The 23209-nt window shown below is 45.2% G+C and overlaps 1 protein-coding gene across 5 annotated transcripts; it reads right to left on the reverse strand.

Annotated features, from left to right (window-relative positions):
* Positions 1 to 4783: 4783 nt before the first annotated feature.
* Positions 4784 to 22300, reverse strand: spry1 (sprouty homolog 1, antagonist of FGF signaling (Drosophila)). 5 transcript variants are annotated; one of them, XM_072495692.1, is made up of 2 exons: positions 22099 to 22300; positions 4784 to 7591 (listed from the first exon to the last, which is right to left on the reverse strand). In XM_072495692.1, the coding sequence occupies exon 2, from the start codon at positions 7534 to 7536 to the stop codon at positions 6562 to 6564; it is 975 nt and encodes a 324-aa protein (XP_072351793.1). In that variant the 5' UTR covers positions 7537 to 7591; positions 22099 to 22300; the 3' UTR covers positions 4784 to 6561. The 5 variants fall into 5 exon arrangements, 4 of the variants coding, with proteins under 4 accessions (XP_072351793.1, XP_072351794.1, XP_072351791.1 ...); XM_072495693.1 differs by lacking the exon at positions 22099 to 22300 and adding an exon at positions 20976 to 21442; XM_072495690.1 differs by lacking the exon at positions 22099 to 22300 and adding an exon at positions 19308 to 19998.
* Between the last annotated feature and the right edge of the window lie 909 nt (positions 22301 to 23209).

Consider the following 23209-nt stretch of genomic DNA (forward strand, 5'->3'; position numbering starts at 1 on the left):
GTTAAGACTGGAAATTTCGCACACTATAATGGTTGAAATGTTGAAAAGGATGAGGTAAACAAGATTTTTTTTTTACTATTTACCTATCCACCACCTCTGATCATCCCTCCCCCTCTCACTCCTTTGCTGGTCCAGACATGCTGACTTCTGATTATATCCGATTCCAGCCCTTGTAGCTCACCAATAGAAGTGACGATCTCACCCTTCACCGGGGTGCACAGCCAGGCTGCAGATTTGAGCTGCAGCTGTAATTTGAGTGGGGATTTCCCCATTTTAATCATTTTGTTAGTCTAGACATAAATCAGCAACATTCAGGTAAAAGCAAAATTACTGCAGGTGCTGGAATCGGAAACAGAAACAGAAAATGCTGGACAATCTCAGCAGGTCCGGCAGCATCTGTGGAGAGAGAAGGGAGCTGACGTTTCGAGTCTGGATGACTCTTTGTCATGGCTAGAGGGAATTGGAAATAGTATTAGATTTACACTATTGTGTGGGGGGGGCAGTGGGGGTGGATAGAGGGCCTATGATAGATGGAGAAGCAGTGGGGCTGAATAGAGGACCCTTGACCGCTGGCCCACTATCCAGCCCCACTGCTACACAACAGAACAAGAAATGTCAGAACTAACCCCTCGGACCTACAAACCAGCTCCGAAGATATTACAACTAGATGAGAATCAGATAACCAACTGCCAAGTGGGCCCCTTCCAACTCCCAAGACGAAAAGGATAAGGATAATTACTGGACACAACCTTCGGACCCTCTCCCATTCTTCACCTCTCTAGATATCAACATACCCACATCAGACTCCTCCTCAACACCCTCAAGGGAGGTACCCTCATCCAAGGAGCAACAGGATACTGGCCGTGATGCCAAGTCTGGCCTAGCCCAACCCTGGCACAAAGAAAAAGATTGGAGAACTGGCTCCAAGGACCCCGTGACAGCCCTGTCTCTGCACAATACCCAAGCTAAGTCAGTGCGGTCCAGTACGGAACACAACATCTCTCCTGCCAACTACCCCCCACCCCCTCCCTAAACTATGCAGTACACATACAAACAACAGGACCAACATTCCACAACCCAATAGGAGAAGAGAAAAAAGAAGGCCAACCCAACCCCAGGCCTCGGAGACAGGATTAAATGTGCGCCATTGAATTTGAGCTGCCCGGCCTCTAGTTTGAGTTTCCCAATACATTTACTGACTGGCAGTTTTGAATCTTAGCTGGGAACTCCTGCAGCACCTCACTGGGGACACGAGGCACAACCAGGCTCCTCATCGGTTCCCATTCATCCTCACCCAAATTCCTCAGGATGGATGACAGCACATGCGACAGGGACTCAACCATGTGGAGGCAGGATTCCAGCAGAAACGGTGCTCTCTGTGCTACAAGAACCTTCTTGTGCGCCACCACCACTTTCATAGAAACACCTCGCAACTCTTGAAATTGGGCTTTAACATTGTGCCCCAATCAGACGGATCACCTTCATTGCTGGCAGCCATCATACATCGGTGTGCACTGTACGGTCACGGCAGGAATAAACGCAGCTGTGCCACCAAGGACCAGGCCCCACGAAGCAACAAGGGTTAAAGCAAATTGTCTCTACTCAAAAGTGCTGAAACATTGACCCACGGTACATAGTAAAAGCCATGTAAAATGAAAAAGACACAAAAGAAGTACAAGGATAAAAACGAAGACTGAAAGCAGAGCTGGAGCCCAGCAAACCGTAGTCATTCCCACGCTCACATCACACGATCACCCCTTTAATAATTTTTAACTCATTCGCCCCTCAATCCTCAGAACTCAAAGGTATATAAGCCAAGTTTATACAAACTTTTCTCATAATTTAACGCTTTGCATCTTGGTATCATTCTCGTGAATCTGTGCCCCTTCCGAAAGGCCAATGTACATTTCCTGAGCAGGCCTGGCAGAATCTGTGGCACGATCTTCATGTCATTCTGCCAGTAAGAAACAATTTTCCCCATTTTGTGCACTTTGTGATGCAAAGCATTTGCATCTAACATGGGGATGGTTGCCCTTGGTCTGTATGGGGCCTAACTTTAATATTATGCTAAACATTCATGCTAATTGACTAAAAATGAAATTTGGGGAAAAAAGAGAAATTAATATTCAACACCCATTTAAAATGTCTCCAAGATACCAACCATTTACTTCTATACAGCAAGGTTACACAACAGGTTTACTCACCACACCTTTCATTTTGTAATATTCCTTGTTCCAAAAATGACAGCAAACATCCTACTCACATGTACTAAACAAAGTAAACACCAGCTGAAATTAGAATGTGGCCCATTTACCAGTCTAATTTCTGGTTGAAATGGCTGGTTGTAAGAAGTCCAGAGTAGTTATTTCAATGTCTTGCAAAGTCACTGTGGTTAGCACAGTTGCTTCACAGCTACAGGGTCCCAGGTTCAGTTCCCAGCTTGGCTCTCTGTCTGTGCAGAATTTTCTCCCGGTGTCTGCGTGGGTTTCCTCCGGGTGCTCTGGTTTCCTCCCAGTCCAAAGACGTGCAGGTTAGGTGGATTGGCCATGATAAATTGCCCTTAGTGTCCAAAAAGGTTGGGTGGGGTTAGTGGGTTGCGGGGATAGGGTGGAAGTGTGGGCTTAAGTGGGGTGCTCTTTCCAAGGGACAGTGCAGACTCGATGGGCCGAATGGCCTCCTTCTGCACTGTAAATTCTATGATTCTATGAAAGTCACAAACAGCCAGCGCATTGCGGGCACGTTTGTCATTCAGGTTATTAGTGGAACTGAACGTGGAAAATGTGTTGAGTCTTACACCAGTTCATCTCAATGTCTTCATTAGAAGGGACCAAATGGGAGGGGAAAGGGGTGCAAAGGGATGGGGATTGCAACCCTCAATGTTTCATTTTAAATGGCAGTTTTAAAATCAGAAGCAAGAAGAAAAACAAGACTTGTAAGTTAGACCTGAATTATATCAGTTTTGTTATACCAACATTTTTTCATAAGTGCAAAACACTTATGGCACAGGTGATAATCCCGACAGGAGGCCATTCAGCCCATCGAGTCTGTACCGAACCTTTGAAAGAGCACCCACACCCCTGCAACCCTGTAATCACACCTAACACGCACATCCCTAAACACTAAAGGGCAATTTAGCATGGCCAATCCACCCAAACGGCACACCTTCGAACTGGGGAGGAAACCAGAGCAACCAGAGGAAACCCAGACACGGCAGGGGGGGGTGGGGGTGCAAACTCTACACAGTCACCCAAGGTCGGAATCGAACCTGGGTCCCTGACGCTGCGAGGCGGCAGTGCTAACCACTGTGATTGCCACATTATCTCATGACAATCCTTGTCCTAATGAGTCATTATCAATACCTGGGATAAAATAAATCCTTTATTCAAATCTTTGGCTTGACCATAAAATTCGGCATAAACACATGCCAAATCCAACCACAATATTCTGACAGGCGAGACCACTTTGCATTCTGTTCGATGGAATTCCTGATCCAACAAAAAAACTTGGAAAACAATCTATGTTTTCTAGTGTTTAGTGTTCTGCAGCGCTAAATATGGTCAAATTCACCATCACCAGTCAGCAGCATGCGTTTAGAAAAATATCCTGGGTGAGGATTTTCTCATTTTTTTAACTGAATGTCAACTCAGGCGGGAAAAGCGTTTTGTAGCCTGTCGGCTCCACTGGTGGCTTTTTTGAAACTCAAATTTAGAAACAAACCCTGAAGATGGGTCCCACAATGTCACGCAGGTGTTCAAAAAATAAATTAAAGGACCCCTCCCCATGCACACTGCCAACTCTCAACAAAGAGAACACTGGGAACCCCCCTCCTCCTGGGCCTCCCAACCTGAAACCCACATCCCAGCAGCAGTGCCCCTGACACTGCCCCCTGGGGGGAGGGGGGGGGGCAGTACTTACCAGGCAGGTTCTCTTTGCCAGGTCCCCGTTGGTCCAGACTAGTTGTAAACCCTACCGCAAGGGGAAAATACAGTGGGGAAGGCCGCTAATGTATGTTAATGGGGTTCCTGTCCTTTCTGGGCAGGAACCCCATTACACCATTGGTGGGGACAAAGTGAACAGGAAATCTTGCCAGCATTCAAGCCATTTGACTTGAATTCTCCAACCCCATTGGCTTTCCTGCCTGTCAAAAACATGGGTGGAGAGTCCGGGCCTATAGATCACACCATATCCTATCTGATATGTGCAGTTGAGTATTGCACCAACATTCTGCATTTGTCTGCTGAGTGATCCTTCAGTTTTGGGGCAGGAAATTTCTTCAACAGAAAGTTGAATGATTGATTGAATTGGTAGTGGTGCAAATACCTGAAACTTGCTGCAGCTCACTTTCCAGTAGTTAGACTAATTCCGGGATTTTCTGGCCCCGCATTACCCAATGGGAGACCGGAAATTCCCGCCCAAAGTCAACAGGCCTTTGGCTGGCTCATCAAATCTTCTGTCCCACCCACAATTCCCACCGCAGACAGGGATCAGACAATCCCAGCCTACATTTCAAAGTGATTACTCGCAAGCATTTTGGGGTATTTCTGAGGAAAGGAATAAGGATCTATAAATGTAGGGTGGGATTTTCCATCTCCAAACCCCCCCCCCCCCCCAGTGCCTTTTCCGGCAGCGGAGGCAGCTCCCCAGCGGGGAATCAGCGGCTCACCTTCTCCGGAACTGGAAGACCCCACCGGCGGAAGGGCCAGGAAATCCTGCCCGTCGTCTTTTTAGAACATTGCATGAGAATCCAAAGTAAGAATAAAAGATTCAGGCAACACACAAGATGTTATTTTCATTAATTTATATATTTCTGCCTTATAGTTAACATATGCATTTTCATTTGTGCCACCCTTAATTTTTCGCAGTAAGTAATATTTGTTATATTCAGAAATGAGTAAAATTTCAGACAGCTTTTTGAAATAAATACCATAAAATAATAGAGCTTCACATAATAAATATTCTTTACAACAAAAGAAGTTTTGAGACTTTTTTTTAAAAAAACAGTCAGGATTCCTCAAAACTTTCTTTTTTTTTTACATAAAATATATACACAAAGAAAACCACAATTTGGCTTGAGACAGAAGGATGGAGAGTTAACGGGGCAAATTTAACGACATAAACCAAAGTACAATCCCATCAATTTAAAGGCAACCCAATATTTAATTATGGATGTCACAATAAAATGGTAATTTATATATATCAAGAGCCTTTCAAGCATTTTGCGAATGACTCTGATATCCAGTCATCATCTCTCAGAACATATTGTTACTCCGTTGTATAAAACACACCATTAAATCAATACAAAATTAAAGGGTATTCTGAACCACTGCATTAAACACCCACTGTGGATTAGGTTGGAATATAACACCAAGACTTAAAATGGGGAGAGATTTACAATATGGTGGACATAGTTCAGAACACGGCAATTTGCAATTGTTTGGGCCAGTGCAGATCTTTGAACGATGACAAAACAAGTCCTTCAACTTTCCTTTTAAGATAATATTAATCTTTTCTCCTGTTCAATTAACTTACAGAGATGTGTTCAGAACTTGTGGCATGTATTATACTTCAGAAATCAATCTGGTTCACTGTGTATTATACAATGAAGCAAATGGAATTCTTTGAGATCCTGTATTCTAAGTTTATAAAGGTTGCCAAGTACGTTTGCGTTGTAACTCAGGTGAAAACTTTCAATGTTGGCTAAGTGTTGTAAAATTATAAACCCAACATACAGGGCATGTCAACAATTTCTCCACAAATAGCAAACACCAGAAATCTTCTCGTTCAGTAATACAGTTGACTAATATGATACACTGTTGTTAAAAGTAGTTTTAGAAATGGGCAGAATAAGGACCCAGGTTCACAGTAAAGCACATGGAGTGCAAAGCAGAGAACACAAGCTTTATTATCACATCTGCTTCATCACTAAAAACAAGTGAACAGGGAAAAATATACCCTGGATAATTTCAGGAGAATTTTTGCATAGATTAGAAAATGTCAGGTAGCAATTTTATTAAGAGTAACAGGACCTGATTAAACTTATCTGATGGCCAGTCTGGTGCAGGTCAGTACCTTGTGACCATCGCATCAGTGGTTTCCCCCAATTACCTCGGCATGTCGGAAATTGTATTGTAACATCCATATATTAAACAAATCAGACACCCCTCAGAATCTGGTTAATTAGTTTCAATAATGCTAATTTTTTTTATTGATTTGTAAAGAATACCAGTATAGTTTGTGTAACATAAAATATCTGTGGACAGTACAAACTAGTAAAGGGGGCTGTTTGCAAGTGAGAAAGCAATGGTCTACTTCTCTGAAGTGATGCGGATGTCTCTTTACCTCTGGGGACCAGCAACATTCATGACCCTAAGCCTGACAGGCAGAACTGAAGCTGTTCCATGTTGATAGAAAGCAGCCACCTCCCAATTGTAGAATGGGCTAAGATTAGAACAGTGGCTGTATTTTGATGATATCCAGTCCTCGGCTGAAGTGGGTAAACACACAGGCATGATTTCAAAATTGAAAAATAAAGGAAGTGTTAAAGAGTTCTGCTGCCCCGGATCAGGAGGGTTTGTCCTCCCCTGGAGTGGGACAACTCTTGAGTTTGCAATACACAGTATTCGAGTTCTTGCATCGGCACCCGGGCCGGTTTACACGATCATAGCACCCCTGGCAAAGTTTGATACAGCCCTTGGCTGGCAGGTAGCAGAGTAAACAGGGCAGAAACAAGGACATTAAACCCATGCACAAAAACCTGGAGCAGCAGTGCGAATGGGAGCACGAGCAAGGATTATCTGCACAGGAGTCCTCGTCGTCATTGGAGCAGTGGTAGAAGATTCCCTTTACCAGGCACATGCATGTACCATACTCCACCATACTCTCTGCTGAGCACAGGCACTGCTTGTTACAAGCCAAACACGAAGGCAGGGTCCTTGGTGCTGTGCACTCCCTGCACTTGCATTTCCCACATTGCTCACATATAAATCTATGCTTTGCCAAATCCTCCTTCCCCAAGCATTTTGGCACCTCCGTTGTACAGGCAGATGCTTTAGGTTGTGTTCTAATCGTCCGGTCTGCTCTGTGGTGGCTGGATGTTAGCCGTATCGGTGGTGAACGTCCCAGAAGTCCTTGCTCAGATGACGCACTACTGTTGCTCCCTGAACTAGCTGCACTACCCGTGCTGGTTGACCTGCTCAACACAGGCATCCTGGTGGAGGAGTGGTGGCCGGCGTGTGTGTGGTGAGTGGACCGATGCTCATAGTTATTATTCACATTGATCGGTATCACTTCGTGAGTCCTTTCATGCTTGTCATGCCGCTGTGTGATTCTGCTACTACTAAGGCTAGTCGCCTTCTTCGCAATAGCAGGGCCTTCTGTGTACTCATTGCTGGTTCTGATTGCTTTAATCTGATCGAGGGATAAAATGGCAGTGCGCTGCAGCTCCCGTTCATAGTCAAGTCTCTGCCTGCTGTCGAGAGAGGGTTGCTGGATCACAACCAATGAACCACCACCGCCGTGCTGAATACGGGCCTCCATCTGTGGTGATCACAACTTCCGGCATTCACCGTAGGCTTGGCATGCATCTGAAATTCTGCCAAAACAAGTAGAGAGGAAAAAGATATATTACAATCACATTGCTACATTCAACGATCACTTAAGGGATCACAAGGATCCCAGGCTATGGTAAAATAATAGATTCAGAAAGCACTTAACCCACTGGACTATAGCCACAGCTCCCACAATGAAAGTTGCATTTGGATGCACGAGGCAGCCTTATTGGCAACAAAAGTTATTTCTACTTTGGGCCAGATACTGATTAACAGTCTGCACACTCATTCAAACTCCTTACCCAGCAATAGAAGGTTTTCCTATTTCTTGCTAAGCTTGTTCCATCTGTAAGGAAGGAGGCTGGGTTAATGCAGCCCAGTCAAATTTTGCAGATCTGCACAGAGCCAGATAAAGGTTTGAGGCAAAAAAAACATGTTTTTCTCTTTTTAATTTAGCAGTTTGTAGCGAGCAAGATGTCCTCCAGCACAGGAGCAGACAGCCAAAGGTGTGATATGAAATAGGGGAGGTGGGGGAATTATAAGGACCTATAAGGTTGGGGAGAGACATAGAAAGGCAGAGAATTTATTTTGCTGGCCACAGAGGCTAAACACTTTGCCAGAAATGGAGGCATAAAGAATTCGGACAGCTGAGGAAAACATACATCCCGAGACGCAGAGGTGCTGGAGATTGCAGAAGTAGAATGATGTACGAATGAAGTTGAGAATTTTGTAGAAAGTCTGCTGGGGGAGAGGGGGCTACCGAAGATCGCGAGTACTAACATGCTGGGGAAGCAAAGTTAGTATTGAAAGGAATTACTAAAGTCATTTTTTTCCACAACTTTCACCAAAAAAAAATGCCTGGAGCTTTTCAGGTTTTGAATCAGTTAAAAGAAAAACAATGTCCATCAGAATGTGAGAAAAAGAAAATCCCTGGTACTTATTTTATTTTTCAAGCTCATGGTGCATGCTGTACCCACTTAATGGATGGGGTGTGCATGCACCTCCAGACTTTATTTTTGACAGGAAAGGAAACAAAAAACACAATTTGGATTCCCCCCCCCCCCCCCAAAAGGAGACCTGCACAGTCTGTAGTGCTCAAGACTATGGGTGGAATTCTCCCACCCCACCCACAATGGGTTTGGTGGTGGGTGGGACTGTAGAGTCCAGTGGGAGCCAAAAAGTCAGAAACCCGACTGAGTAAAAACAGTTTGCATTCTCCCACTGCCTGGTGAAGGGAATATCATTTACATTCATTTGCATCTCATGAAATCTCATTAAAACAGCTCATTGCCAAAATCTCATCGGGCCTTCCAATCTTATAAGAACATAAGAACTAGGAGCAGGAGTAGGCCATCTGGCCCCTCGAGCCTGCTCCGCCATTCAATGAGATCATGGCTGATCTTTGTGGACTCAGCTCCACTCTCCGGCCCGTACACCATATCCCCGAATCCCTTTATTCTTTAGAAAGGTATCTATCTTTTTCTTAAAAACGTTTAAAGAAGGAGCCTCAACTGCTTCACTGGGCAAGAAATTCCAGAGATTCACAACCCTTTGGGTGAAGAAGTTCCTCCTACACTCCGTCCTAAATCTACTTCCCCTTATTTTGAGGCTATGCCCCCTAGTTCTGCTTTCCCCGACCAGTGGAAACAACCTGCCCGCATCTATCCTATCGATTCCCTTCATAATTTTATATGTTTCAATAAGATCCCCCTGCATCCTTCTAAACTCCAATGAGTACAGTCCCAGTCTACTCAACCTCTCGTCATATTCTAATCCCCTCAACTCTGGGATCAACCTAGTGAATCTCCTCTGCACTCCCTCCAGTGCCAATATGTCCTTTCTCAGGTAAGGAGACCAAAACTGAACACAATACTCCAGATGTGGCCTCCCCAACACCTTATACAATTGCAGCATAACCTCCCTAGTCTTGAACTCCATCCCTCTAGCAATGAAAGACAAAACTTGATTAGCCTTCTTAATCACCTGTTGCACCTGCACACCAACGTTTTGCGACTCATGCACCAGCACACCCAGGTCCCTCTGCACGGCAGCATGTTTTAACATCTTACCGTTTAAATAATAATCCATCCTGCTGTTATTCCTCCCAAAATGGATAGCCTCACACTTGGTAACATTGAATTGCGTCGAGTGAGCATGAAATCACGTTGGCCAATTCCACCTAACATTTCTTATGCTGCTGCAAACATCAGCCTGCATTCCCAGATAAGCATGCAGCAAGAACAGTAATACACTGGCACAGTTACACATCGAGCAGGCCATTTTCACCTTCGCCGCCTGGATGGTAAGCTGTTCAAGCGAACTTGTGCACCCATGTTAGCACCTGCCATTTGCATCTCATTCAATGTGGCGGAACATCAGGTGGGTCCCACAGTGCAATGGCAATCAGCTCTGCCTGATCACTGCTCGGGTGTTGAAAGTGAAAATGGCCTTGAGTCTCCGAAAAACCAAGGCTATCAATCAAAGGCTGACTCAGGCAACACATCGACGTACTGGTTAGGAAAAGCATGATTACAACAATTTTCATTATCTGCCCATCATAGTGGCAACTGAATATAAAATAAGCAGAGGTTCTTCTGTTTTACTTTAAACGGTATTGGACACTTATTACCTGGAGATTTCTGTAGCAATGAGGTACAGAGATGAACAATGTTCCTGAGAGGCATTGTACATATGAGGAGTAGAAATTATTTATATCTTTCCGCGGGCATTACTGGAAAGGCCAGCATTTGTTGCCCATCCCTAATTGCTCTTGAAATGAGAGGTCTGCCTCGGCCATTTTAGAGGAGATTCACCAATCCCATTGCTGCGGTACGGAGTCATCAGGCCAGATCAGGAAAGAATGGGGGATACTAGTCTAGTGACATTACTGTGATGCCATTTGTCTACCAAGACCATGCCCCAGTGACTGAGGATGATGTCTTCTGGCCATGCTGACATGGGAAGGAAAGCCAAGAATTGTTCATCATCGTTGATGGGCTGTGAGTTTCATGTTACAGGTCCTGTCGCCTATTTCACAACAAACATGACAAGAGCCTTCGCTGAGGGGTGAAAATATCTAAATGAAATCTGCAACGGGAATGGATGAGCACTAATTTTCCTGTCCTCTTGCATGCCTTTTCTAGCTCTCCCACCTTGTCATTTCCCTCCCTGTTTTCAAAGATCTGTTTAAAACCTCTTCCTCAGCCATGTCCCCCAGTCCCTCACCTCAATCCTATATTTTTTACTTGGTCAACACACTCTGTTTTTTCCCTCCATAAAGTAGTGCTTGGAGATGCCATCCTGTCTTTAGCAGCACGATAGAAATATATATTGTAACTCACCTCCTGACCCCCCAAAGCCTGTTCACCATCTAAAAGTCTCAAGTCAGGAGTGTAATGGAATACGTGCCTGGATGAGTGCAGCTCCAACAACACTCAAGAAGCTCAACACCATCCAGGACAAAACAGCCCGCTTGACTGCTACCCCTTCCATAAACATTCAATCCCTCCACCACCGATGCACCGTGGCAGCCGTGTGTACCATCTACAAGATGCATTGCAGGAACTCACCAAGTTTCCTTAGGCAGCACCTTCCAAACACACAACCACTATCTAGAAGGACAAGAGCAGCAGATACCTGGAACACCACCACTTGGAGCTTTCCCTCCAAGTCATTCACCATCCTGACCTGGAAATATATCGCCGTTACTTCACTGTCGCTGGGCAAAATCCTGGAACTCCTTCCCTAACAGCACTGTGGGCATACCTACACCTGAGAGGCTGCAGCGATTAAAGAAGGCAGCTCACCACCTTCTGGGGCTACTGGGGATGGACAATAAATGCTGGCAAAGCCAGCGACATCCACATGCCTAAATGAATAAAATAAACTTTAATATTCCACTCTAGCCTAGAACGCCTGGGCTTACCAGTTTTTTATGTTTGGACTGCTGTCTGCATCTCTATTTGATCACAGAGCTGAGACCCAGGAATTCCCAATATATCAATCAGAGGATTACCTATCCCAGATCCTAAAACTACAATACAGCAGTCCAGCAGCAGAGTTTTTCGAAGAGGTCACAAAGATGATTGATGCAGGTAGGGCAGTGGATGGTTGTCTATATAGACTTCAGTAAGGCCTTTGACAAGGTCCCTCATGGCAGACTGGAACAAAAGGTGAAGTCACACGGGATCAGAGGTGAGCTGGCAAGATGGATATAGAACTGGCTAGGTCATAGAAGGCAGAGAGTAGCAATGGACGGGTGCTTTTCTGATTGGAGGGCTGTGACTAGTGGTGTTCTGCAGGGATCAGTGCTGGGATCTTTGCTGTTCGTAGTGTTGCTGGTCTGAGTAGTGAGTTTGCGGATGACACAAAGGTTGGTGGAATTGCGGATAGCGATGAGGATTGTCAGAGGATACAGCAGGATTTAGATCGTTTGGAGACTCGGGCGGCGAGATGGCAGACGGAGTTTAATCCGGACAAATGTGAGGTAATGCATTTTGGAAGGTCTAATACAGGTAGGGAATATACAGTGAATGGTAGAACCCTCAAGAGTATTGACAGTCTGACAGTCAGAGAGATCTTGGTGTACAGGGCCACAGGTCACTGAAAGGGGCAACACAGGTGGAGAAGGTAGTCAAGAAGACATACGGCATGCTTGCCTTCATTGGCAGGGGCATTGAGTATAAAAATTGGCAAGTCATGTTGCAGCTGCATCGAACCTTAGTTAGGCCTCACTTGGAGTATAGTGTTCAATTCTGGTCGCCACACTACTAGAAGGATGTGGAGGCTTCAGAGAGGGTGCAGGAGATTTACCAGGATGTTGCCTGGTATGGAGGGCATTAGCTATGAGGAGAGGTTGAATAAACTTGGTTTGTTCTCACTGGAACGAAGAAGGTTGAGGGGTGACCTGATAGAGGTCTACAAAATGATGAGGGGCATAGGCAGAGTGGATAGTCAGAGACTTTTTCCCAGGGCAGAGGGGTCAATTACATGGGGGCATTTGGTTTACGATGCGAGGGGCAGGGTTTAGAGGAGATGTACGAGGTAAGTTTTTTTACACAGAGGGTAGTGGGTGCCTGGAACTCGCTGCCGGAGGAGGTGGTGGAAGCAGGGACGAAAGTGACGTTTAAGAGGCATCTTGACAAATACATGAATAAGATGGGAATAGAGGGATACGGACCCCGGAAGTGTAGAAGATTTTAGTTTAGACGGGCAGCATGTTGGCGCAGGCTTGGAGGGCCGAAGGGCCTGTTCCTGTGCTGTACTTTTCTTTGTTCTTTGAGCATGAAAGTTTTGAATATGTTTCATGGAGTTATACCTATTTTTCCTTCAGGCTGTACAGTACTATAGGTTTAAATATTGCCCCAGATAGCCATAAGAAAACAGCTGGCTTCCCAAAAGATTGTTTCCTGAGCAGTTGCAATTTGTTTTAAATTTTACACTACCTTGTGGATAAAAGTACACCCGTGCCAAGGCCAGAACCATTATGGTGTTTTCTTTCTTCCAACCTTTACTCATACAGTAGGTGGAAGTTTACACAAGTGGCTCGGTGAAAGGAAAGGTCACCAGCATCAACTCCCACACTATACAGCTAATCACTTGCAGCGCTGAAGTGGGGCCACTTTTCAACAAGTTTTGCATTGTTACAAAATTACCAAAAATAAAAATCGCTGCGTAATAAAGATCAATACAATTTAATATAGGAGTATTGCTAAGCAACCGAAGTGCAAATTATGTTGTGATAAAGAGAACGCTTTCAAATTGATTATAAATTCAACCTTTTCCAATTTCAAAAATGATTTAGACATTCAATAGATCACTTCACCGGTGCCTCCGGAAGGTCTTATGTTCAGTCCCTGCTCTATGTTGTTAACCGATCTCTGCTGAAATAGCAGTAAAGGTTTTACATTTCTGGGCTATGGAATTAAAGAAACAAAATCAAAGTACTTACTGCTGATGACTACTCAGTGGTAGCGGGATCAAGTTTGGCTGCGATTTACAGCCTCGTGCCCCCCCCCCCCCCCCTCCCCCTCCCCCTCCCCCAGATCCCACATAAACTGTCAGCACCCATTATCTAGATTCATAAATGAAAAATGGCAATTGGGACGAGATACCAGAGGGGTTGTTAATACGCATGGAATGGATACTGAGCTTTAAACAGTATCTTCAGGAGATGAAGAGTAAAATATGCATTAGTATGAATACACTACCCAAAAGTGTTAGCATTAAGTCAATGAAGACCCCCTTCTCCACCATAAAATCTTAAATAACAGATTATCCTAAAACCAGCTCAGTAAATCGCTGTCAAAGCTGAATAAGAAAAATAAGCAGCAGTGTACATCCCACTGGATGGGATTCTTTAGAATTTAAATTATCTAACAAAGGTATGGGGATTAAGGCATAAGCTTAACTGACTGATTTCAATTCCCACCCAAAGGATTGCCATACTTCCAAGTACCCCTCTAAAGGTGCCATGACCTTGGCCTCACCTGCCTCAGCTAGGTATGCCCACAATAAAACAACCTTATCTTAAGGGTGGGTGGGGGGAGGCAGCAAAGAAAGAAAGAAAGAGAGAAGAAGAACTGTCATCATCCGATGCAGTCTCTTCAAACTATGCATCCTATTGGGCACCACAGAAGAGGAATGAAGATAGTCGCAGCTCAAAACGCCCCATTACCCAGCAAAGAATGCACAATAAGAGGACATTTATTTTATTTATTTCAAGTGGAGGAAGGCCTTAAGAACAGGGCCACTGCATTAAAGTCAGTTCTGAGGATACAAATGTACTCACAACTTGTAATAGGGATACATAAAAAAGTAAAGTTGCCATACTCATAGATAATAATAATAATTTGATATATTGGATTGGATTTGTTTATTGTCACAAATACCGAGGTACAGTGAAAAGTATCTTTCTGCAAGCAACTCAAACAGATCATTTATTACATGGAAGAAAATAAAATAAAAAGAAAATACATAATAGGGCAACACAAGATACACAATGTAACTACATAGACACTGGCATTGGGTGAAGCATACAGAAGTGTAGTATTAATTATAATAGTAGTAATAATATGGCCATAGGCTGCTTTCCCCTTTGAGGTGGAAGAGCTGACTGGTGGTGATTAAACCTGAGGATCGCCACACCTCAGGAGAGGGGGCAAGGTTGAGAAGGCAGAGCACTTCATGAATAACCTCAGCCGGCACAGGAATTGAACCAGGGCTGTTGGCCTCGCGATGCATCACAAACCAGATGTCCAGCTCACTGAGCTAATCCAGCTTCATATGCCACTAAAGAACTGTTTTCCTGCTACATTTTACAGTGAAAATTAAAAGTACCATATAACTCCGAAAAGACTAAAATCAGTCTAAAAAAAGGCAAGGGAAGAAACTAATTCATGACTTTTTTTGATGTTCAAAACTAAAAAAAAAAAACCCACACAAAGTGGAGTCAGTTGTTGCAGGGTTAATGTACTTGTTTCTTATTGTTGACACTGGCGGGATGAAAAGAATCATAATGCTCAATGTCGTCATCCTTCACCAAGTACCGAACATATTTCACAGCATCATCTCCCCATTTTCTTCCAAATGTAGTTCTGTGTATACAACAGTGAATTATAGCACCGTGCTCTTTCTAAATGATAGCCTTCTAAAGGCACTGTCTATTAGAAATGTCGATAACACAACTGCAGCACACTTAATGACTTGCATATTTAATGCAGAACCATTATTCCTACAAAGTAGCTATTGATTACATTCCAGCACCACATTATCCAGGCAATCTCCCTCTCCATTTCTCCCTCATCCTGAAAAGTTATATTTTTATAAATAACTGCTGAAATTTCAGACTGTGTAGGTTGTTGTACCACAATGAGGACAGCAATGGGTTAAAACAATTGCCTTGCACAGAATTGCCAGGATCTGCTGGATTTCTATAAGCACCTGGTACTCTGCTCTCACTGCACAAGGATTATACTGACAATGAAGCACTGGATCCTGGTCAGCACAAACAGGGCTGAATTAAGAAACTACTGCCATGTGGTATCCATAATGCGGTTTTAATTTGGGAGCTTCCGCAACATTGCACAGTGCAAGCTTATTTTTGTGCAGGAGGCATTCTTGCCTTAAAAATGCCACAAAAATGCAACCACTTTACTGAGTGATTTCCACACATGAAGTTGAATAATATAGTGGTATGGTTAATAAATACAGTTCAGTCCTTCAATTCCAGCACAAATATAATAGATTTGGGAGGGAAAAACAACTGGAAAATTATTCATAATTTAACAACTAGGTTGGAAAATTCTCGTCCACCAAAACCGCAAAGGTTTTTCATTTTGCTTCACATGCAAGAACAGTTTGCACAACGCAAGGGGTGAGAGACTATTGTGATAAACGTCCTTCCCCATGGAGGACAGGCACTAAGGGGTAAGTTAGTTGGAGCCAAATATAACAAGTTTTCCCATTCAATCTGACTTGATGAGATCGGCTGAGAAAATAAGTTTTTTAAACTTGCAAAGCACAATCATAAGAATTCGGAGTCTGCCTCCCGTGATGAGTGACAACATTGAGTTTAAGTGGCAAATATATATATCCAGAAGTGAGCAACTTCAGCCTGTGTTCCAACGCCAAAAACAGCACCTGAAGCAATGACTTGGATGATCAAACGTCTCCCTGAAAAGTCAAAGCTTAAGCATATCTGATTGAGGGAAGGGACAAAATGTTTTCAACATTAGACTTTCAGTGCTGTGGGCAACCACACAAAAGATCAGTGGATGGTGTGCGAAATGGAGCATGGGAATGCGTATGTATTGGAGAGGGGGGAAAGGCACCAGGGGGCCAGAATGGAGTGAAAACTGAATTCAGAGGCCCATCAAATAACAGGACTGCTACTCCCAAGAGATTTTGGTGCTTCTAAAACAGGACATAACATTTCTCTCATCAAAAACAAGGAGAATATGTGGGGGGTTTGATAATTAATGCCCTACTAACAGAATATATACTCTCACAAACTAACTTCAAAGGTGCATGTTCCTGCAATGCTGTCAAGAGTTAATAATTATGGAGAAAAACAGGCATTACCCCACTTTACCTCAAATGAGGATCTATCACAAAAGCAAAACACTGGAATTTGTTCTGAAGAAGAGCTGTATTCGACTCGAAACATTAACTCGTTCGCTCGCCACAGATGGCTACCAGACCAGTTGAGTTTTTCCAGCACTTTCTGTTCTTAACCCAAAGTCTATCACACTGTTTAAAAGTATCAGGATTGATGAATGATAGAACAGTGGCCTGAAGTAAATAGTTGTGATGCTGTATTTCACAGGTGTCTGAACAGAATGTCCGTCAAGGTTTCTGGATGTTTCCAACAATAAAATGGTGGCATTCCCACATCTGATGAGACTTTAGCCAACCTGGCATGAGTTTGAGCAAAACAGGGAACGGGTGGGGGGGGGTGCCGAAGTAGCTCTCTTACAGAGAGCCAGCATGAAGATGATGGGCCGATTGGACTCCTTCTGTGCTGTAACCACTATGATTCTATTGGAGGGGGAGGTGTATTATTCCATCAAAGCAGAGTGGGAGGACAAATCAGGTTCATTTTTCTGCAGGCACAATTTGATTATGAAATGATTAGAATATATCTAATCACTGGGAATCACCAGTCACCTCATATCCAAAACCCCAGTTTTATCACAAGTGTGATAAAGACAGGAAGTTATACTTCAGTAGTGAATAAAATTTCCACAGAAGAATGCAACATATTAGCTTTCATTTATAAGAATGTAATATCTTTGAACATATTTCACAGCGTCATCCCGCGGTTTTCTTCCAAAAGCAGTTTTGTGTATGCAACAGTGAATTACAGCACCGTGCTCTTTCTAAATGATATCCTTCTATAGGCACTGTCTATTCTGCTTTGTGGCCAGCAGGTTGCAAGTTACCTTTTAATAGAAGTTTAAAGGTGAAACTGGGATGGATGACGGCCAAGTTTAGATAGAAGTCAAACCCTCACCAGAAGAGCATACTTGAACCCTGGCGAATTCTCCAGCATGTTGACTCAAAAATACATGTCGTCTCGCTGGAAACTGCACCCCGAAGGAGCCATTGGGCGCTGAAGATTTTAACATGGCTCTGCCAGCAGCGTGGAACAAAAAGTTACAAGAGACACGGAGGCTGGCACCTGCCAATTAATTATAATAACAACGTTTGTTCAAACGGTGTCTGTTATTCAACAAAGCCCGGGAGAATGCCAGCGTTTTCGAACTTTCTAACTCGCTGCCTTGTGCAGTGAGGAGCTGCAGGCAGGGAGTTGGTCTGGGAAACGCAACGTGCACCCAGAGAATTCCCCATATTGACCTCGGCCACCCCCTGACCTGGGATCACTGCCTTCCACTTCAAAACTTCAGCTTTCATCTTAGTCGCTGCAATGGACAGAACTCCCCCACCCCCGCGCCCCGCCCTGAGCTCGCTCCCCTCCCCAAATTCAGATCCAGCCCCTGACCTTGGCATTTGACTTTGCTCTGTGGCCTGTGTTGGCAGAGTTGCAGAACAACCCGGATTTGTGTTTTCTGGGGTTTATGTTTTTGCAGACCGCTCTGCCCTGGGGTTTCCTGCAGAACAACAAAAAGCCACCGTCGCATACAGACTATTTTTCCTTTCAGTCAACCCATGTTTGAAGGTTACAAATTGCCTCGTCAGACTCGATTCAACGTTGGAAGTGACTGTAAGGGGAGGGGAGAGAGAGCAGAGGCAGCTCCCCACTGCAGACAGCCAGAATGTCTGAGAAGGCAACACATCCCTCCCCACACGCACACAACGGGCGCCCTTGATCCTTGGGCAATGTTGCAGTCAAGAGCACTCAGAAACAACAAGTCCCGCAACCCCCCTCACTGACTTCCCAGGCAGCTGGAAAGGGGGGAGAAGACGCCCGTCCTCTCACTCATTCAACAGCTCGGACCACTCATGCAAAAATCATTTCAGCTCTCCCGGCCCTTCACACACTCATCTGGGAATAGTGTAAAGATCCTCCAGCCCCACACCGCTGCAGTATTGCTGCATGTAGCCGAATCCCTCTCTCCAGCTGCCTCACTCACACCGACAAGGCTGATTCCCCCACCCCGCAGAACACAAATCACCTGGTTACAAATAGCAGTTGCTGTGGCGAAACTCGCTGCAAAAAGAGCCGTATTCTCTGCGGCAGGCAGTGGGCGAGGGGGAAAGGATCTTGCACTCCCTCCCTTCCTCCTCGTCAATTCCTGCTGCATTGGTAGCAGCTTCCCGCCGATGAGTTCAATGCAAACGGCTCAGGCGCAAAGGAAGACGAGACCAGCAGCCAAATACCAACAGCAGCCGAATACCAGCAGCGCCCTCCCAGAGCACCTCTCAGCTCTGGTCGTTCACCGAGCCGAGGGAAGTGGGAGAGAGAGAGGGGGGGAAACGAGAGGGGAGGGAAATTATGAATGAATCGAGCAGCAACAGGCTGGCACTCCAGGCGATGGAGAACACCACACGGGGGCGGACTTTCCACTTCCAAACACCGGGGTCATTCAACTCAATTGGCCATTTTCACAAGTGGAAGAGGATTCAACCTGAAGATTTTGTCATCTCCGGCAACTTTCCCATTTTTACTTACGGATTCAAACCAAAAATCTTTCGTTTTTTAAATTAAGCTGCGCCATGAATACCAATTCGCGTTTTGTCAAAGCTAGCCACGATTTTTAAAAAACTATTTATATGCTACACAATGTCAAGGAATCTTACCTATTTCCATATATCCACCAAGTACAAATCCATTTTATTATGCGCGGTACACAAAAGTCTTTTCCAAGGAGGTAGATCCAGTCTCAAGCCTTATATCACCCAGTGTTTGGCAGGAACGCCGTTGATGCGTCGCCGGATCGGTAGGAGTGAAGGTGAGGCTGCAGCGGGTCCGGTTGCACAAGGAGGCCGGTGGTGGGGGCTGTGATGCTGGCAGCACTTCCAGTCTGCACACCGTCCGTTCGGTGACTTCCTCCGCGGCGCTGCCTCTGCCTCCACACTGCACTGCTGCGTGCCAGGGGCTAGGGTGGTGGTGGGGGGGCTCTTAGCTTTTTCTCCCCCCTTAATGACACTCTCTGCTGAACAGAGCAATCCTTTTCTGTTTCCCCTGTGGCAGTCTCCCGTCCGGAAACCTGATTTCCTATCTAAAGCAATCACCAGTGCCTGGGTATGGCTGGATGTGTTTGTGTGTTATGACAACTATGTGTGTGTGTAAGGCTCCTGTGTAAGTTATTGGTGCGCCTGCTTGTGAGGCTGTGTTCGGGGGACCGGTGTCTCTGCAAACAGGAGAGGCTCCTTCCCCTTTTAGATGTCCACAGAGTGGCTAGTTGCTGTGCTCCCTCGGAGCCTCCCTCTCCTCCCCCAGCTCTGGACTTGTTCTCACCGCCACTGCCTCCTGCTCCTTCCCCACCAAACACACACCACCTTCCCTTCACCCCCATTGGGCGACACCTCGCATTCCACAGCTGCTGATTGGCCGGCAATGTGCATTCCACCGCCGCCTATTGGTCCCCCCGAGGGGAGTAAAAAGGATACAAGATATCCGGTGGATGCTGATTGGCTGCGTCGGGACAGCGGCCTCAGATTGGAACAGAGGAGGCGCCACCCCCCTTTTCTTTTTGTCAATGAAACGGATTGGTGGCCTGGGCAGGGCGACAGGGTTGACGCTGAAGTTAGATTGGTGGGAAATGTCCCGCTAATCGGATCAGAGGAAACGGCGCATCCGACCAGAGATGATCGCTGCAAGATTGTTGGTCTGATTTCACTTAGATGTCGATTTTATTTCAACCAAACAACAAATTGCAACATCAACTCAATATATTGAAAGAATCCATATTCCAGCCTAGACCGGTTCACTTGAATTTTATTGCAATATTAAGTTAATGGAGACCACATTTTTTAAAAAAGTACGATTAGTTACAAATACAGTATTTCACTCGAGTTTGTTTAACGTGTTCCACTCCATCGCAATGAGATTCAAGAAAATACACATGTTCTTACTTTGGTTCTTGATACACCTGGCTCCTGAAACACTCTCGCTCTCTCTCTCTCACACACACAGCACTCCATATATTACTAAGAAAAATGTCCCTAATATTGAATGAGCCCTCAGTGCCTTCGGCCCTGGGCGGTATTATTATTCATTTGTAAAATAAACCGCAGACCGGAATTCAGCGCAATCCTCCCTCTCTCGCATCCTGCTGCTTCCCATTATACAGGGAGAAAAAGCTTTCAGATGAGAAAAGCGAATGTGGTTTACAAAAGAGGCAGAGGAAATATTCATCAAAAATAAAAGACCAGCGACGAAGAAATCTCGCTTTCAAAGGCCCTTCTTAAACATACATTAGGAGTTTAAAACTTCTGAACTTAGCTCGGGGTTTATCTACTTACCAAACATATAAATAAATCCGCTGGTCGGGATATTACAAAATCCAGGTAGCGACGAGCTGAACCCATTCAACAGCCCCTACCTTTGAATAATGCGTTTGTGCTCAGATCACACTGGGGGGAGATCCCGACTTCCTAAACTCTTTGTTGTTGCTCCAGTCATTTGAATACACCAAAAACAACTGTCTCCTGCCACCGAACACATGCTGAGAATGTTAATGCAAATCCACCAAACTTTCTGCATGGGGCGGGGAGCCTTACACTGAGTGCCTCCTAGTATAATTTATGTGCAATGTTAAATAATGCCTGGTTATACTTGCTCGTCCAATTTGGACTGCGACGTGGGGTAACCTTATATATAAATAGATAGGTAGACAGTGATATTTTAATGATATATTTAAGAATCGGGCAGATGGTACTGAACCTCTTCCGTTCACCCTGAGTACAGTATATCTGTATTATGAATTACAGACACCTCCTTTGTTACTGTCCTGTCTCTTGAGTGTTCCTTTGGGGCGACCCGTGCCTCTTTGGCTGGTTTAATTCGCGCAGGAAATCGCTCATTCATTAACCCTCTGGCTCCCCTTTCATCTGAAGTCTGACTGATCATTAAGCCGCCCTCTCTCACCGGAACGGCTGAAGACACGTTTAAAGAAATGAAGGGATTTATCTGTTTAGCCCATCATCTCATTCCCAGACCAGTTATCAGGGATTTCATCAGGCGAGAATATGTCAGGCCCGGAGGGGAAGGAACTGACCGATTTGGGCGGGGGGGGGGGGGGGGGCGGCTGGGGCTTCAAAGGATTGTAAATCACAACGCCAAGTTCCGCAGGAGCTGCAGGTAGGGTTTAAAGAGACAACACTATCCCCGCTGCGTGAGCGAGCAGAAATGATGAAACACAGACATATCCACTCGACAACAGATAAATAAATACAGGCTGAGCATTAGGAGCAGAGAAGAACCTTTAGTCTAATCGATTTCATACATTCAGACTTAAATCCCTTCCTGTCGGAGATGACCCAACCCCCTCTCCTTTTAAATAAAGTCATTCCAAAACTGGAAATTGGTCATTATTTCGTCAAATGTATATTTTAAAGAGGCTCGAAAAATAAGACAGATACTGACCTCCCATGATCTACTTAATGGTATGTGTGCTGTTGATATCTTAATTGACTCATTTCTGTCCCCGTCGTGTGTCTATCAAACCACAAAGCTCGTCCTTCCGACCGTCCCCGGGGAGGGGATCAGGAAAACAGGGGGCAGCACAATTAGAATCGGATGTGACACGGATAGAGACAAGCTGGTTAACGGAGTGCCAACTTTAACCACAGGCTCCCTCCGATAGAGTCCACACAGAGGCGAATGTAACATGTTTAATACCCCTCCCACCACCCCCACCCATTTCACGTCTATTCCCAGAACAGCGCGGGGACTTCCTTTACTAATCTTCAATTATATTCATAGGCGTCAACTTCCTGGGTACCGCGGGGTCATCATCCGCTGTTTAATTGAATTCGCCGTGCTGAATGAGGAACACAATCGGTTGCTGCATATTCAGGGTAGTTGCAATGGAGACATCAATGTCCCCCCTTAAATTGAACATATTTACTTCTCCTGTTCTTGGGGCAGGAGTACTTTCTTTGGGAACAAAATAAGTCTCCCAGTCTCCACTCGAGGTCGATCGGAGAGAGACGCTTCAGGGTTTCTGCTGCTCCTCCCCTCCCCCCAGGTAGACATACACATTCCGCGACTATTACCCAAAATAACAAGGAAAGTGATCAATGGAATTAAAGTGTTGTCTTCCTGTCGGACGCTGCGCAACCGACTCACTGTTTTGGGCTCAAACACGCGGGTGAACATATATATGTATCTAGAGAGAGAGGCGCGATATCCACCCCATTTGGATGCTGAAGGTCCCGGGGCTGTGTCCTCAAGCCTGGGGGGGGGGGGGGGGGGTCACCTGGAGCTGTTGTCGCGGTGAGCGGAAGGTTTTGCGAGCGCTTCCCCCCGCACTCTCCGCCCGTCAGTGAGGCGGGCGGACTCGGGGCTTGGGGAAGGGCGGGAGGTGAGAGATGTTTTCGCTCGAATGAGTTGGGCAGATTGGATCCAAGCTTCACGGTACGCCTGGTCTGTGATTTGGTTATCTTGGCGTTGATGGACTCTGTTTACCTTTTCATTTGGTAAATGGGTCATTCAGAGAGCCCAGGCAGAGCCACTGTGCTCCATCACACATCGG

The sequence above is a fragment of the Scyliorhinus torazame genome, chromosome 3 (genome assembly GCF_047496885.1).
Source record: "Scyliorhinus torazame isolate Kashiwa2021f chromosome 3, sScyTor2.1, whole genome shotgun sequence".
In the NCBI taxonomy this organism is placed as follows: domain Eukaryota; kingdom Metazoa; phylum Chordata; class Chondrichthyes; order Carcharhiniformes; family Scyliorhinidae; genus Scyliorhinus; species Scyliorhinus torazame.